The 16,033-nt window shown below is 45.4% G+C and overlaps 2 protein-coding genes across 3 annotated transcripts in view; both read left to right on the top strand.

Moving 5' to 3' along the window:
• WASF1 (WASP family member 1) overlaps window positions 1–16,033 on the top strand; it is a 576,737-nt gene that overhangs the window by 104,618 nt on the left and 456,086 nt on the right. The gene's annotated exons all lie outside the window — the stretch shown is intronic.
• Window positions 10,635–16,033, top strand: part of LOC115467332 (D-aspartate oxidase-like) — a 30,486-nt gene continuing 25,087 nt past the window's right edge. Inside the window, exons 1-2 of one of the 2 annotated variants that reach the window (XM_030199203.1) lie at window positions 10,635–10,648; window positions 13,107–13,281. In XM_030199203.1, the coding sequence (XP_030055063.1) occupies window positions 13,110–13,281 (172 nt within the window). In that variant the 5' untranslated portion in view covers window positions 10,635–10,648; window positions 13,107–13,109. Of the gene's footprint in view, window positions 10,649–10,790; window positions 10,865–13,106; window positions 13,282–16,033 lie in introns of those variants that run through there. The other variant, XM_030199202.1, reaches the window with a different exon arrangement.

The following is a 16,033-nucleotide window of genomic DNA, read 5'->3' as shown; positions in this document are numbered from 1 at the left end:
TGCGGGGATTGGGGACTCCTGCCAGCCAACCAGGGGCCCAGAGCAAATTTTGGGGGCCCAGGCCCCTGTGGCCCCACCTAGCTACTCCACTGCTGCCAACAGAAAAGAACATGCTAGAGGGGAGAAATAAAATGAATTTTCAAGTACTAAAAATGGTCAAACATATGGTAACTGTGCTTTTATCCAGATAAATGCAAAATTGTGCCTTTGGCATGTAGAAATCCAGAGGCTAGATATCTTTTTGCAGGTGAATAAATGGCAGTCACCAGATCTAAGGGCTGTTAGTAATCTCTGCCTATCATTCAAAATGGCCGTCATACTGAGGAGTTGAGGGCGGCCAATTAACACCAATTTTTAAAAAGAGCTATTTGGGTAATCTGGGAATCTACAGACCAGTAAGCATGTCATGGATACCAGATTAGTAACTGATTCCAGAGCAAAGGACCAAAGTATGAAACGCACAATTCCTGGTAGACATCAGTTACAGTTAGGTTTCTTATAGTCTGCTAATTCAATTTGCATAGTTCAAAGTGGATTACAGCAAGAATCTAGATCACAGTATGTCTAGGATGTAAAATAAATTAAAATTTTGGCATAGATAAGACTATTTCTTAATCACATATTCAGAGAATAGTAAAGTCTTTAAATCCTTCTTAAACATATTATTGGTAAATAAAGACCTTAAATTAATAGGTAACAAATTTCTTCATAATATTGCCTTTAGGACTCAGGAAATCCACCTAGTGAATAATTCAGAATAGATATTAAATAGCTTGGTATTATTATTATTATTATTATTTGCATTTATATCCCACATTTTCCCACCTCTTTGCAGGCTCAATGTTTCCTACTCCATGCACAGTTTTCCAAAGCAAACAACCTAGTTTAAAGGTTATCCTGGCTTTTCAACAGGAAGCCAATGGATTTTAATGAAATAAGCTGCAATTTTATCCGATTTTCTAAGAGAATATATCAAACGAATGGCCACGTTCAAGTTGGTTTGTATTTTTCTCAGCAAGTATTTTGGCAAACCCTAAGTAGACAATATTACAATAGTCCAACTTACTAAGAATTAATGACTGGACCAAAGTCTGAACAGATCAGTTGGTAAGTATTTACGAATAGCCCTTAATCTTCTCATAATATAAAATGAGCTCTGAACAAGCAAATTTATGAGATTCCATGGATAATTTATTGTCCAACATAATACCCAATATTTTTATAGACTGATCCAGAATAAAACTTTCTCCATCAATAATCAGGTTTGACCTCAGTCCTGATTCATTTTAGTCTCGACAAGTAGGGACTTAGTTTTCTCTTTATTTAATTTCAAATAATGAGCAGTCATCCAACTGGAGATAAGTGAAAAACAGTGGGAGATTGTATTGTACACATCCTGTATAGCAGGAGCAACCGGAAAAACAATAGTAATATCGTCCGTGTAAATATAGCTTTCGTAACCTTCTTTCTCCAGAAGTCTGCCCAAGGAGGATGTAAGAACATTATTTATTTATTTATTGCACTTGTATCCCACATTTTCCCACCTTTTTGCAGGCTCAATGTGGCTTACAAAGTCCTGTCATGGCATGACCATTTCAGGGTACAGAGATACAATTGGTGTTGCAAAGATATTGGTAATAACAAGGCTAATAGTCGGTCTAGTCAAACAACATGATTGGCGACGGAAGTGAACCCTGTGGAGCACTCGAAGGTAATACCCAACTTTTAGACAGGTTTCCCTGAAATTTTAACACAGTAAGATCGAACAGTCAGCAAACCTCTGAACCAAGACAGAATATTTCCAGTTATACCAAATTTATCCAGAATTTCCAATAATACTTCATGATCCACCAAATCGAAGGCACTAGATGAGTGAAGTGGAGTGGAGGAGTCGCCTAGTGGTTAGTGCAGAGGACTTTGATCCTGGGTTCGATTCCCACTGCAGCTCCTTGTGACTCTGGGCAGGTCACTTAACCCTCCATTGCCCCAGATACAAATAAGTACCTGTATATACCATGTAAACCATTTTGAATGTAAGAAAGGTGGTATATCAAGTCCCTTTCCCATTCCATTCCCAGTTGTATAATGAGAACAGCTTGTTTCCTACTTAAAAGATTTCTTACATTGTTCATTAAGGCAGCTGACAAAGTTTTTGTACTGTGATTTGTGCGGAAACCAGATTGTGACTTATGTAGTAGACGGAACTGATCTAAATGAGACATCAGTTGTTTAGTTGCCTCCATTATTTTGATAAACTAGGGAATGGATGCTATTGGTCTACAGTTTGCTACAACCCCCTTAGCAGCTGAAGAATGTTTTAATATAGGTGTTAAAATAATATCAGAAAAATCTTTAGGGAATGTACCAGTACTGAAATGATCGTCAATCCAATGAAGCAGAACCTTTTAAAACTCTGTAGGCATCACTTTCATTAAATAAGTCAGACAACTGTCTAAACAGCAATGTGATTTTGCAAATTTTTGAGATAAAGAATCAAGCTCATCTAGGGAAACCTTATGAAAAGTAACAGGTGGAGAATAATCATAAGATCTATCCCTACTATTATCATATGTACTGTATGTAATGACTCAAATAAACCTTGAACCTTCTCTCAAAAGAAGGATGCTAACTGATCTGCATTGGGTAATAGGTCTCCTGACTTTCAGAAATACGAGATGTATCAGTAAGTCTATTGACTACGTTAAGAGGTCTTCTCACATTAGAAATGTCTCTAATAAAAAAGGAAGCTTCAACAAGGTCAGCTGGGAAGAACAAAGACTTTGACGGTATGTACTGATTAATTAACACTGATAAATACCTAGGACAATACCGACAACCAGTGCTGGAGCTGCATAATTAACCGGGCAAGTAGGACCACTTAAACAGAAGTCCTCACCATTCAGCACTGAATACTGGCCATTCCCACATAACTGAAGATCTAGGTATTCATTGCTGGTGTTATTGTTTGACGTTGACTATCTGGAACTATTTTAGCTGGTGCTATGTGCAAAGCTAACCTATGCCTTCTGAATATTAACCTCAAAATTACTGACCCTATAAAGCAAAATTACTTACCTGTAGCAGGTATTCTCCGAGGAGAGCAGGCTAATTATTATCACATGTGGGTGACGTCATCCACGGAGCTCAGTGTAGAAATGTTGTGTAGTGTACTTTCATAAGTAAATAAGAATAGCCATACTGGGTCAGACCAATGGTCCATCTAACCCAGTATCCTGTTTCCAACAGTGGCCAATCCAGGTCACAAGTACCTGGCAGAAACCCAAGTCATGGCACCATTCCATGCTACCAATCCCAAGGCAAGACATGGCTTCCCCATGTCTGTCTCAATAGCAGACTATAGACTTTTCCTCCAGGAACTTGTCCAAACCTTTTTTAAACTCAGATACGTTAACCACTGTTACTACATCCACAGCTTAACTATTCGTTGAGTGAAAAAATATTTCCTCCTATTTGTTTTTAAAGTATTTCCATGTAACTTCATTCAGCATTCCTTTAAGAATTTAAGGCTGCGCTCCCACTGCGCGTGTGCGGGTGTTTTCCCATCCAAATCGCAAGCGCAGGACCAGAAATAAAATAACATAATTGAAAACTAAATTTAACTTCTAGGGGAGGTAGGAGGGTATGTGAGATTAATGCGGCCTACTTGTCCTCGGAGAAAGCAAAGTTACTTACCTGTAGCAGGTATTCTCCTAGGACAGCAGACCAATTATTCTCACATGTGGGAATCCCTAGCTACCAGGCTCACTGAAAGCAACATGAGAACAATAGGGATTCACAACAGGCCGTGCAAGTCAATTAACCTGAAACTATATACACTCTGGTTGAGAGTGCAGCCTGGAACAGAACAAAATGGGCCTAGGAGGGTGGAGTTGAATTCTAGACCCCAAACAAATTCTGCAGGACTGTCTGACCAAACCAGCTGTCATGTTGGGTGTTCTGCTCAAGACAGTAGTAGGATGTGAATGTGTGGACTGAAGACCACATTACTGCCCTGCAAATCTCTTCAATGGAGGCTGATCTCAAGTAGGCTACCGATGCAGCCATAGCTCTGACATTGTGAGCCGTGACATGGCACACCAGAGTCAGCCTGGGCATAAGTGAAAGAGATGCAGTCTGCCAGCCAATTTGAAAGAGTGCGTTTACCAATGGCTATTCCCATCCTGTTGGTATCAAAAGAAACAAAATGCTAAGTGAACTATCTATAGGGCCTTGGGTGAACCCTTACAGAGTTGGTCTTGAGACCAGACTCAGAGAGGTGTAGAAGGTATTCAAGCAGGTTCTGTGTAGGCATGAAGTACGATCTAGGGCTCTGCTCTCACAATAGGTGGCAGTATAACACCTTTTAGTAGACGTTTTCCTAGAAGCCAGCAAAACCTTAGACACACCCTCCTGGAGATTCAAGGAAACAAATTTTACGCTCTCAACATCCAGGCCGTGAGAGCCAGAGACTGGAGTTTGGGATGCAGAAGATATCCCTTGTTCTACATGATGAGGGTCAGAAAGTCAAGTCTCCATGGTTCTTCGGAAGATAACTCCGGAAGAAGCAGGAACCATATCTGCCTGGGCCAATAAGGGGCAATCAGGATCATGGTTCCCCAGTCTTGCCTTTCGAGCATTCCAAATTGCCTAGAGCTCCTCCAGGAAGTTGAACTATAAACCCATTTCCTGAGCTGACCATGAGCCTTGAGTGTGAAACCCATCTAAACGAGTTTCCCATCCCTGGTTGGATGCATCCATTGTCAGCACCTTCTAGGGACGAGGAATTTGGAATGGTAGTCCCAAGGTCAAATTGGATCAATTGTCATTCGAGCAACCCTTGAGCTGGCTCAAGTCCTCCTCTGGTGGACATCTGCTAGGTGTCCTATGACCTGAGATCACTGAGAAGCTAGGGTCCACTGGGCAGATCTCATATGGAAATGTGCCATGGGAGGAACATGTACAGTGGAGGCCATGTGACCCAACAACCTCAACATTTATCAAGCTGTGACCTGCTGGCTGCTCCAAACTTGAGCAGCAATGGTAACAAGGGTGTCTGCCTGTGCCAGAGGGAGAAAGGCTCGCGTTTGAACTGTCTCTAGTAGAGCTTCTAAAAACTCTAATTGCTGAACTGGTGGTAGATGGGACTTGGGGTAGTTGATAATGAACCCCAGTAGCTCCAGCACCTGAATAGTTCTCCACATAGACTCCTGAGCACCCTCCTTCAATGTGCTCTTCAACCAATCATCCAGGTAGGGATACATATGAACTCCCAGTCTGTGTAGTGACGCTGTGACTACTGCTAGACACTTGGTGAATACCATAGAAGCTGATGAGAGGCTATATTGCAGAACGTGGTACTGGATGTGTTGTGCCCCCACCCAGAATCAAAGTTACTTCCTGTGGCCTGGAAGTATTGGGAAGTGAGCATAGGCATCCTTTAAGTCCAGAGATCATAGTCAGTCTGGTTCTTGAATTATGGGAAGAAGGGAGCCCTGGGAAACCATCCTGACTTTTCTTTGACCAAATATTTGTTCAGGGCTTCCCCATGTCTGTCCCAGTAGCAGACTATGCACATTTCCTCCAGCAACTTGTCCAAACATTTTTTTAAAAACCAGATATACTAACTGCAGTTACTATATCCTCCGGCAAAGAGTTTCAGAGCTTATCTATTCTTTGAGTGAAAATCTGTTTCCTCCTATTTATTTTAAAAGTATTTCCATGTAATTTCATTGAGTGGCCCCTGATCTTTGTACTTTTTGAAAGAGTAAAAAAATCAATTCACTTCTACACCACTCAGGATTTCGTAGACCTCAGTCATACCTCCCCTCAGCTGTCTCTTTTCCAAGCTAAAGAGCCCTTTAGCCTTTCTACTACTACTACTACTACTTATCATTTCTATAGCGCTACTAGATGTACACAGCGCTGTACACTTGAACATGAAGAGACAGTCCCTGCTCGACAGAGCTTACAATCTAATTAGGACAGACAAACAGCACAAACAAGAGATAAGGGAATATTAAAGTGAGGATGATAAAATAAGGGTTCTGAACAAGTGAATAAGGGTTAGGAGTTAAAAGCAGCATCAAAAAGGTGGGCTTTTAGCTTAGATTTGAAGACGGTCAGAGATGGAGCTTGACGTACCGGCTCAGGAAGTCTATTCCAGGCATATGGTGCAGCAAGATAAAAGGAACGGAGTCTGGAGTTAGCGGTGGAGGAGAAGGTTCAGATAAGAGAGATTTACACAGCGAACGGAGTTCCCGGGGAGGAATGTAGGGAGAGATGAGAGTGGAGAGGTACTGAGGAGCTGCAGAATGAATGCACTTATCTATATAAATAATTCTCACCTCCAATTCTGAAGCTCACTGTGTGGCAGGGAAACACTGAAGCCCTGTACTGTTGTAGGCTGTCAGCACCACTTACTCTCACTCTCACTCATACACCCGCCCTCAGCCACGCCCTATCAAGACCTAATCCGCAACCCGAACGTTCTAATGAAGCCCCCAAGCTCCACCCTCTTCCGTGAAGGGTTCGTAACTTCATGGTGGTGAAGCCTCTCCACAGCCCATGTCTCTCTGCCACGCCCTCGTTGGATTGAGGGGTTGGATGGAGGGGTAGGGAAGCAAAGTTTAAAGGATATCATTTCTGAAAACTTATACTGTAGGATCCTGTCATGCATGTTGAGATGTTTGCCATTATAGTAGACTTACGCCTGGTCAAGTTTAAGATGTGGGATAGTGTAACTATATTTTAAATATTGGTTTTTCTGTATGTTGATGCTGGGCATACTACTTAGAAATCCATCATCAAGTGCATTCTAATGCATTATTTTGTAGCAAGAAACACTACTCTGTGCCAGATCTGGTGGTGGGAGGCGGGAATGGTGGTTGGGAGGCGGGGAATAGTGCTGGGCAGACTTATACGGTCTGTGCCAGAGCCGGTGGTTGGGAGGCAGGGCTGGTGGTTGGGAGGCGAGGATAGTGCTGGGCAGACTTATACGGTCTGTGCCAGAGCCGGTGGTTGGGAGGAGGGGCTGGTGGTTGGGAGGCGGGGATAGTGCTGGGCAGACTTATACGGTCTGTGCCACAGCCGGTGGTGGGAAGCAGGACTGGTGGTTGGGAGGCAGGGATAGTGCTGGACAGACTTGTACGGTCTGTGCCAGAGCCGGTGGTTGGGAGGCAGGGCTGGTGGTTGGGAGGTGAGGATAGTGCTGGGCAGACTTATACGGTCTGTGCCAGAGCCAGTGGTGGGAGGCGGCGCTAGTGGTTGGGAGGAGGGGATAGTGCTGGGCAGACTTATACAGTCTGTGCCCTGGGGGGGATGGGTACAGATAAAGGTAGGGTATTCACATGAGTTTGTCTTGTTGGGCGGACTGGATGGACCGTGCAGGTCTTTTTTCTGCCGTCATCTACTATGTTACTATGTTATATGTATATACACAGTGCCCACCATTATTAGCTCTGGGCCCACCCAAAATGTTAGGTCTGGCTACGCCACTGTTAGGGAGTAGAAATCCACGGGAGACGTATGTGTTAGGCGGACGGGGAGAGGGATCTTGGGGTGATAGTATCTGAGGATCTGAAGGCGACGAAACAGTGTGACAAGGTGAAGGGAGGCAGACTCAAGAAAAATGTCAGGAAGTATTTTTTCATGGAGAGAGTGGTGGATACTTGGAATGCCCTCCCGCGGGAGGTGGTGGAGATGAAAACGGTAACGGAATTCAAACATGCATGGGATAAACATAAAGGAATCCTGTTCAGAAAGAATGGATCCTCAGAAGCTTAGCCGAGATTGGGTGGCAGAGCCGGTGGTAGGAGGCGGGGCTGGTGCTGGGCAGACTTCTACACTCTGTGCCCTGAAAATGGTAGATACAAATCAAGGTAAGGTATACACATAAAGTAGCAAATATGAGTTTATCTTGTTGGGCAGACTGGATGGACCGTACAGGTCTTTCTCTGTCGTCATCTACTTTGTTACTGTCAATTAAAATGTTCTATTACGTATTGCATTGACATTGGAATGGAAGAGTAGCCTAATGGCTAGTGTAGCAGGTTTTGATCCTGGCAACCTGAGTTTGATTCCCTCTATAGCTCCTTGTGACCTTGGGCAAATCACTTAACTCTCCATTGCCCCAGGTACAAAGACTGTGAGCCCTCTAGGGACAGAGAAGATACCTGCATGTGATGTGTACAGCTAGTAGCGCTACAGAAATGATTAGTAGTAGTAAACGTTGTAAGTAGTATACTATGCCATACTTTGTATTGTTAGTTGAATATTTTTACTGCTGTAATTGCCTATTGCTCATGTTTGTTCTATTCTTATTGAACTCCGCCTTGAGTGAATTCCTTGAAAAAGGTGGTAAATAAATCCTAACAAACAAATTTCTAAGCTTCTCTTGCAAAGGTTACTGGCTTGGATTTGATTAAAACATTGTGCACTGTTAAGCTAATATTGAAAAGCACTAATGCAGTCAGTACTGCCACTTTGGTGGCTTCGAAAATTAATTGACCAAACAAAAAAAAAAAGTCAGGAAGACAAACCCCTACATAAAATCCATAAACAAAAGGAGAAAATAGGGATGGACCAAAAAGACATCCCAGAAGACTAAAAGATGGACGAAATAGTCTTTATTGATTAAGTACCATGTATAAATGAGACCTGTCATGGAACCATGTTTCAGCAGAGGGAACTGCATTCCTCAGGGGTCACGTGCACTGCGTGCCCACTGTGTCACAAATGTATATCTCACCAGCTCTAAAGATCATCAATATGAATATTAAAATTACCCAGTATTAAGGGTCCTGTTTACTAAGACGTGATATAGGTGTGCTATTGTTTTTAGCACAACTTAGTAAACAGGGCCCTTAAAGATTCACATAGTAGATGATGACAGACAAAGAAAGACCTCTACGGTCCGTCCAGTCTGCCCAACAAGATAAACTATGATGTGTATACTTGATCTTGACTTGTCCTTGCTATTTTCAGGGCAGGGACGGTAGAAGCCTGCCAGGCACTGACCTTGTTCTCCAGATTAGATTTGGATAACACCCTCACGTATCACCCCTCCCACTGCAATTTCCCCACCCCTAGCTGTCTGTTCGTCTGTCCAATTTAGATTGTAAGCTCTGTTGAGCAGGGACTGTCTTTTGATGTTAATTTGTATAGCGCTGCGTAAGTCTAGTAGCGCTATAGAAATGTTTAATAGTAGTAGTAGTAGTAGTAGTAGTTTCAAACTGACCCAGGAAGAGACACACTTGTTCACATTCATCGTAGGTGTCCTGAAAACCTGACTGGCAAGAGGTACTCCAGGACTCAATTATGGAAAAAGCCAGCGATCTTCTGAATGTTTGCACGTAGGTGTGCGTGTATGTGCCGTCGGCGCGTGTGTTTGAGCATGAGTCATTTGTGAGCATGAGCATTTGTCTAAGTATGCATGTGTGCTGGTATAACCCGGTCCTGCTATCCCAGGTTAGAAGGGGGGGCTCGAGAGGCACTGCAGCCACTTACTCACTCTGGCCCCGTCAGCTCATCCACTCAGGAACCACACAACAGTCAGAGGATCAAAAGAACTGGAAACTTTATTATCTTCTTAACTGATGGTTTCACTGCATTGATCTTCATACAGTTCAATTATGAATCATATTGTTTTCCAGGTGATCATAAACAATAATACAATTTATGGGTTAATACATGTGCTTAACCCTCATGCTTATCCTGCAGCTCAGTTAGAAGCCAGAGCGGATTTCACACTCCCGATGTACTTCAGTACCATCCGGGTTAGGCTTCCAGTAACTGCGTGCTTCCTTCGGGCAGCCACCCCAAAGGTCTTGCTATCAGCCAGGGGTAGCTGTGAATCGCTTGTTTACTGTTTCCAGAAATACTAGGACTAGGGGGCATGCAATGAAGCTATAAAGTAGTCAATTTAAAACGAATCCAAAAAAAAGTTTTCTTCATGTATAATTAAACTCTGGAATTTGTTGCCAGAGAATGTAGTAAAAGCAGTTAGCTTAGCGGGTTTAAAAAAAGGTTCGGATGGCTTCCTAAAGGAAAAGTCCATAGAGCATTATTAAAATGCATTTGGGGAAAATCTACTGCTTATTTCTAGGATAAGCAGCATAAAATGTTTTGTACTTTTTTGGGATCTTGCCAGGTATTTGTGACCTGGATTGGCCACTGTTGGAAACAGGATGCTGGGCTTGATGGACCTTTGGTCTGTCCCAGTATGGTGCTTATGTAGACTGCAATTCCACCCGAGCCCCGGTTAAGGTCTGACTCCCCAATCTGCTTAAATGTCTGATGCAATATAACAACTGACTGTCCAGATAATCAATCCACTGGTGACAATACTACAGGATCCCCTTTACTGCTAGTTACTTTGTCAAGAAGCAGAAGCAGAGAGAAAATGCTTCCCACAGGGTTTCCCTTTTATAACCTCTGAGTTCCTCCCGGGTCCTCCCCTACTGACCTGCTACCCAGGGACCCACGTTCTTAAACACTGCGATGCCTGGCAGCCTGTTTACTGTGTCACTAGGAGCCAGCCCTGGTGGTTATCGCACTGTGACTGTGCAGAATCCAGCAACTGCACTCAGATAAACGTCAGCTGGGAGTCCACCTGCTCCTCTGCCTGTAGCTCCAGGCTCAGTCTCCAAAGGTAGGTTTGGTTTTCCGATTTCTCCTGGTCCAAGAGGGTTTATGTAATTGCATTATGTGCAGCTCACAGGAATATTTTCTCACTCTCTTTGTTATTAAAATGGTGCCCAAGCACAGCTGATATTAAGGTGCAAAGTCTTCTCAAGCAGAGCAGAATAAGGCAGTGCAGTGAATGGAGCAGAGGCACAACAAGGGACTTGTTTCAGTGCCGCTTGGAGTCAGTAACAGAGCTGGGACTTAAAACTGAGACGCAAGAAGAGAAAGTGACAGAACCGGGATTAGAACCGACGTAGAAACAGTTAAAGTGACACAAGTCAGTAGCAGAGCTGGGATTAGAACTGAGACAAGGAGGGAAAGTGACCCAACCAGGGCCAGAGAGTCAGCAACAGAAAAGAAGAGACAGAAAAAGGCTGATAGGGTTTTCTTTTATTTTTTAATAAGCTTTCAAAAGGCAGAGGCTTCTTCGGGACAAATGTGAGCAAAAGATGAGGGAAAGGGCCAGTTTAAGGAGTAAACTGGGTAAGCCACTGGCTCATGGTATCAAAGCTCAAAGGTACCAAAATCCTGCAAATGATCACTTTTCTAGGGAAGGGAACTTGTAAGGGAGCACAGGAATGGCAGAGCCTGTGAATGCATGATGGGGGGGGGGGGGGGGGCCTGTAAGTTAAGATCATCCTTACAGCATTTAGGAGCCTGTAGTGGTGTCGGGTCTGTGGCTGATAACTGAGCATCTAGATTTTAGCCACCCTGATATGGGGTTGAGCTGGTACTCTATGATGGGTTCCGGGCGCTCAGATGCCCATTATAGAGTACCAGCTCAACCCCATATCAGTTACTGGGGGGTGGATTGTAAGCTCCTTTGAGCAGGGACTGTCCTTCTTTGTTAAACTGTACAGTGCTGCGTAACCCTAGTAGCGCTCTAGAAATGTTAAGTAGTAGTAGTAGTGGGGGGGGGGGGGGGTAATTCAGTAAGTGAGTGCCTGTGCAGCATCAGGACACCTAAAAGGCGCTCACTTACTGAATTACCCCCCTCCCCCCCCCAGCAACTCACCCAGGGTCACATAGAGGGGCATAATCAAACGGGGACGCCCATCTCTAAGGACGTCCTGGCGAAGGGGCGGGGAAACCTGTATTATCGAAATGAGACGGGCGTCCATCTTTCGTTTCGATAATACGGTTGGGGACGCCCAAATCGTAACATTTAGGTTGACCTTAGGGATGGTTGTCCTTAGAGATGGTCGTCCCCGGTTTTCGGCGATAATGGAAACGAGGACGCCCATCTCAGAAACGACCAAATCCATGCCATTTGGTCATGGGAGCAGCCAGCATTTGTAGTGCACTGGTCCCCATCATATGCCAGGACACCAACCGGGCACCCTAGGGGGCACTGCAGTGGGTACAGTGTGTTTGTGGTGGGTTTTGGAGGGCTCACATTTACCACCACAAGTGTAACAGGTGGGGGGGGGGGAATGGGCCTGGGTCCGCCTGCCTGAAGTGCACTGCACCCACTAAAACTGCTCCACGGACCTGCATACTGCTGTCATAGAGCTGGGTATGACATTTGAGGCTGGCATAGAGGCTGGCAAAAAAAAATTGTTTTTTTTTAGGGTGGGAGGGGGTTGGTGACCACTGGGGGAGTAAGGGGAGGTCATCCCCGATTCCCTCCGGTGGTCATCTGGTCAGTTCTGGCACCTTTTTGAGGCTTGGTCGTGAAAAAAAATGGACCAAGTAAAGTCAGCCAAGTGCTTGTCAGGGACGCCCTTTTTTCCATTATTGGCCGAGGATGCCCATGTGTTAAGCACGCCCCAGTCCTGCCTTTGGTCGTCCCCGTTACGGAAAGCAGTTGAGGGCACTGAAAATCGGCTTTCGATTATGCCTATTTGGGTGACCCTGAGAGAAGGACACCCATCTCCCGATTTGTGTCGGAAGATGGGCGCCCTTCTCTTTCGAAAATGCCCCTGAAAGAGAATCAGGGACCGAGCTAGGATTAGAACTGAGGCACTGTGACAAACCCCTGGCCTACATCTGGGCATGAATCCCAGATCCACCCATAAATGAGTCAGTCAATTAGTCGCTAACAATGAGCACTTAATTGACATTAATTAGGAGTCGCACACGGATCTGCTGTACACTGTAATCTAACACATGCGTGTCTAAAATTTCAGAGCGAGCAGCTCCAAAAGGGATGCAATCGCAGAAGGGGCAACGATGGGTCAGGGGCATTCGCAGAATTAGGCATTTGCACCAGTGGTGCAGCTATGGGGGATCTTGGGAGCCTGGGCCCCCCCCCCCCCAAATTGGATCTAGGGCTCCCCAACCTCCGCCAGCTGAAGCCTTTCTCCAGCGCTGTTCTCTGCATGTTGTCCACCCTGCTTCCTCTCATCTCGCGTGCATGCTTAGCGAATACAAATGATTTCAACTAAATGCGTGTAACACGAAGCATCCTCCTTCCCCCACAGCTAATGCCGATGAGAAGAGTGGCGGTAATTGGCGGTGGGCTGGTGGGCTTCTCCACCGCTGTCTGCATTTCCAAATCTCTGCCACGATGCTCGGTCACTGTCATTGCAGACAAGTTCACTCCCAACACCACGGGGGATGTTGCTGCTGGGATGCTTATTCCCCACCGTTACCCAGGTGAGTGGAGCTCTCCCCTGCTTTAACGGGTCTTCGTGAATTCTGCCCAATGCAAAACTAAAACAAAGGGCATTCGTAGAAAAGAAAGTTCCTGCCAGCGCTTGGTTCTGAGGAGAGGACTTTACTGTTCTGGCAGTACCTTCTGTGTATTGAAACATGACAGCAGGGTAAGGGGCAAATGGCCCATCCTTAGCGTTCAAAGTCTCCCCCTCTCTCTGAGAGATTAATGAGTTACAGAACTAGATGAATGATAAGAAAGTTTGCCATTAATACAGAGATAAAAGCCCTGCAGAAACTGTACCTGAATGTACACTGCTTTGATAGCTTTCAAACTTGCAGATAGGAATATAGATACAGAGAGTCTGGCAGGGGAGGACACAGGATCAGGCCCTTTGGGTGCTGAGCACCCTCACTATTGAGCAAGTTCCTTCATTGTTTGGTGCCTATGGGTAGGTGAGCTAGTTTTGAAACAGAAACTGAATCAGTGTGGACAGAAATGCATTTTACTAAGACATTGCACTGCTCAACGTACATTCAGTAGCTCCATTCCAAGGGCTGGCTTAATATCGGGCCCATTATTTCTAAATGAGGGAAGGAGCTTAGGGTAGATGTGGGTGCTGTTCCCTGACTGAACCCCTGCTGAAATTCACTGGAGGACCCTAAGGGTGTCATAAGTAATGCCATACTGGGAAAAGACCAAGGGTCCATCGAGCCCAGCATCCTGTCCCCGACAGCGGCCAATCCAGGCCAAGAGCACCTGGCAAGCTACCCAAACGTACAAACATTTTATACAAGTTATTCCCAAAATTGTGGATTTTTCCCAAGTCCATTTAGTAGTGGTCTATGGACTTGTCCTTTAGGAAACCGTCCAACCCCTTTTTAAACTCTGTCAAGCTAACCGCCTTCACCACCTTCTCCGGCAATGAATTCCAGAGTTTAATTATGCGTTGGGTGAAGAAACATTTTCTCCTATTTGTTTTAAATTTACTACACTGTAGTTTCATCGCATGCCCCCTAGTCCTAGTATTTTTGGAAAGCGTGAGCAGACGCTTCACATCCACCTGTTCCACTCCACTCATTATTTTATATACCTCTATCATGTCTCCCCTCAGCCGTCTCTTCTCCAAGCTGAAAAGCCGTAGCCTCCTTAGTCTTTCTTCATAAGGAAGTCATCCCATCCCCGCTATCATTTTAGTCGCCCTTCGCTGCACCTTGTCCCTGCAGTCACCTCTTCCCAGCCTGATCCATTTGATTCTGTCCCAAATATTTGATCCCAAAAACCCGAGCAACAGCCCCCACAAGGAAACAATTCAGCACTTGCTCTCTCTGTCCCCCTTCATCCCCAGCAGTCAAGATCTGTCTGTTCCATCCTCAGATCTCTTTCTTTGAATCCCCCATCCCCTATAGTCACTTTCTCTCTTGATTCTCCTCTCATTCCCAGCAGCCAGTCCTTCAGTTTCTTTCTCAATCCCCTTTATACCCAGAAGTCACACTCTTACATCCAGGAGAGTAAACTACTACTACTACTACTTAACATTTCTAAAGCGCTACTAGGGTTACGCAGCGCTGTACAATTTAACATGGAAGTACAGTCCCTGCTCAAGGAGCTTACATTCTAAAAGACAGGTGTACAATCTAAAGACAAGTGTGGAGTCCGTCTGATAGGGAATACTATATTTCACGAAAGGTTAGGTGCCGAACGCAGCATTGAAGAGGTGAGTTTTAAGCAGCGATTTGAAAATGGGTAGGGAGGGAGCTTGGCATAGGGGTTGAGGAAGATTGTTCCAGGCAAAGGGTGAGGCAAGGCAGAATGAGCGGAGCCTGGAGTTGGCAGTGGTGGAGAAGGGAACTGAAAGGAGGGATTTGTCCTGTGAGCGGAGGTTACGGGCGGGGACATAGGGGGAGATGAGGGTAGAGAGGTAGTGAGGAGCCGCAGACCGGGTGCATTTGTAGGTAAGGAGGAGAAGTTTGAATTGTATGCGGTATCTGATCGGAAGCCAGTGAAGTGACTTGAGGAGAGGGGTGGTGTGAGTATATCGGTTCTGGAGGAATATAAGACGTGCGGCAGCGTTCTGAACGGATTGAAGGGGGGATAGATGGCTAAGTGGGAGACCGGTGAGGAGTAGGTTGCAGTAGTCAAGGCGAGAGGTAATGAGAGCGTGGACGAGAGTTCGTGTGGTGTGCTCAGATAGGAAATGGCGAATTTTGCTGATGTTGAAGAGGAAGAAGCGACAGGTCTTGGCAGTCTGTTGGATATGCGCAGAGAAGGAGAGGGAGTAGTCGAAGATGACTCCGAGGTTGCGGGCAGATGGGACGGGGAGGATGAGGGTGTTATCAACTGAGATGGAGAGTGGAGGAAGAGGAGAGGTGGGTTTAGGTGGAAAGACGAGGAGCTCGGTTTTGGACATGTTCAGCTTCAGGTGGCGGTTGGACATCCAGGCAGCAATGTCAGATAAGCAGGCCGATACCTTGGCCTGGGTCTCCGCGGTGATGTCTGGTGTGGAGAGATATAGCTGGGTGTCGTCAGCATAAAGATGATACTGAAAACCATGAGATGAGATCAGTGAGCCTAGGGAGGAGGTGTAGATTGAGAAGAGAAGGGGTCCAAGGACAGATCCCTGGGGAACTCCAACAGATAGTGGGATGGGGGTGGAGGAAGATCCATGAGAGTGTACTCCGAAGGTGCGGTGGGAGAGATAAGAGGAGAACCAGAAGAGGACGGAGCCTTGGAACCCAAAAGAGGACAATGTGG

This window comes from Microcaecilia unicolor, chromosome 3, assembly GCF_901765095.1.
Source record: "Microcaecilia unicolor chromosome 3, aMicUni1.1, whole genome shotgun sequence".
Classification (NCBI taxonomy): Eukaryota; Metazoa; Chordata; class Amphibia; order Gymnophiona; family Siphonopidae; genus Microcaecilia; species Microcaecilia unicolor.
This window is presented reverse-complemented; position numbering and strand designations above follow the sequence as displayed.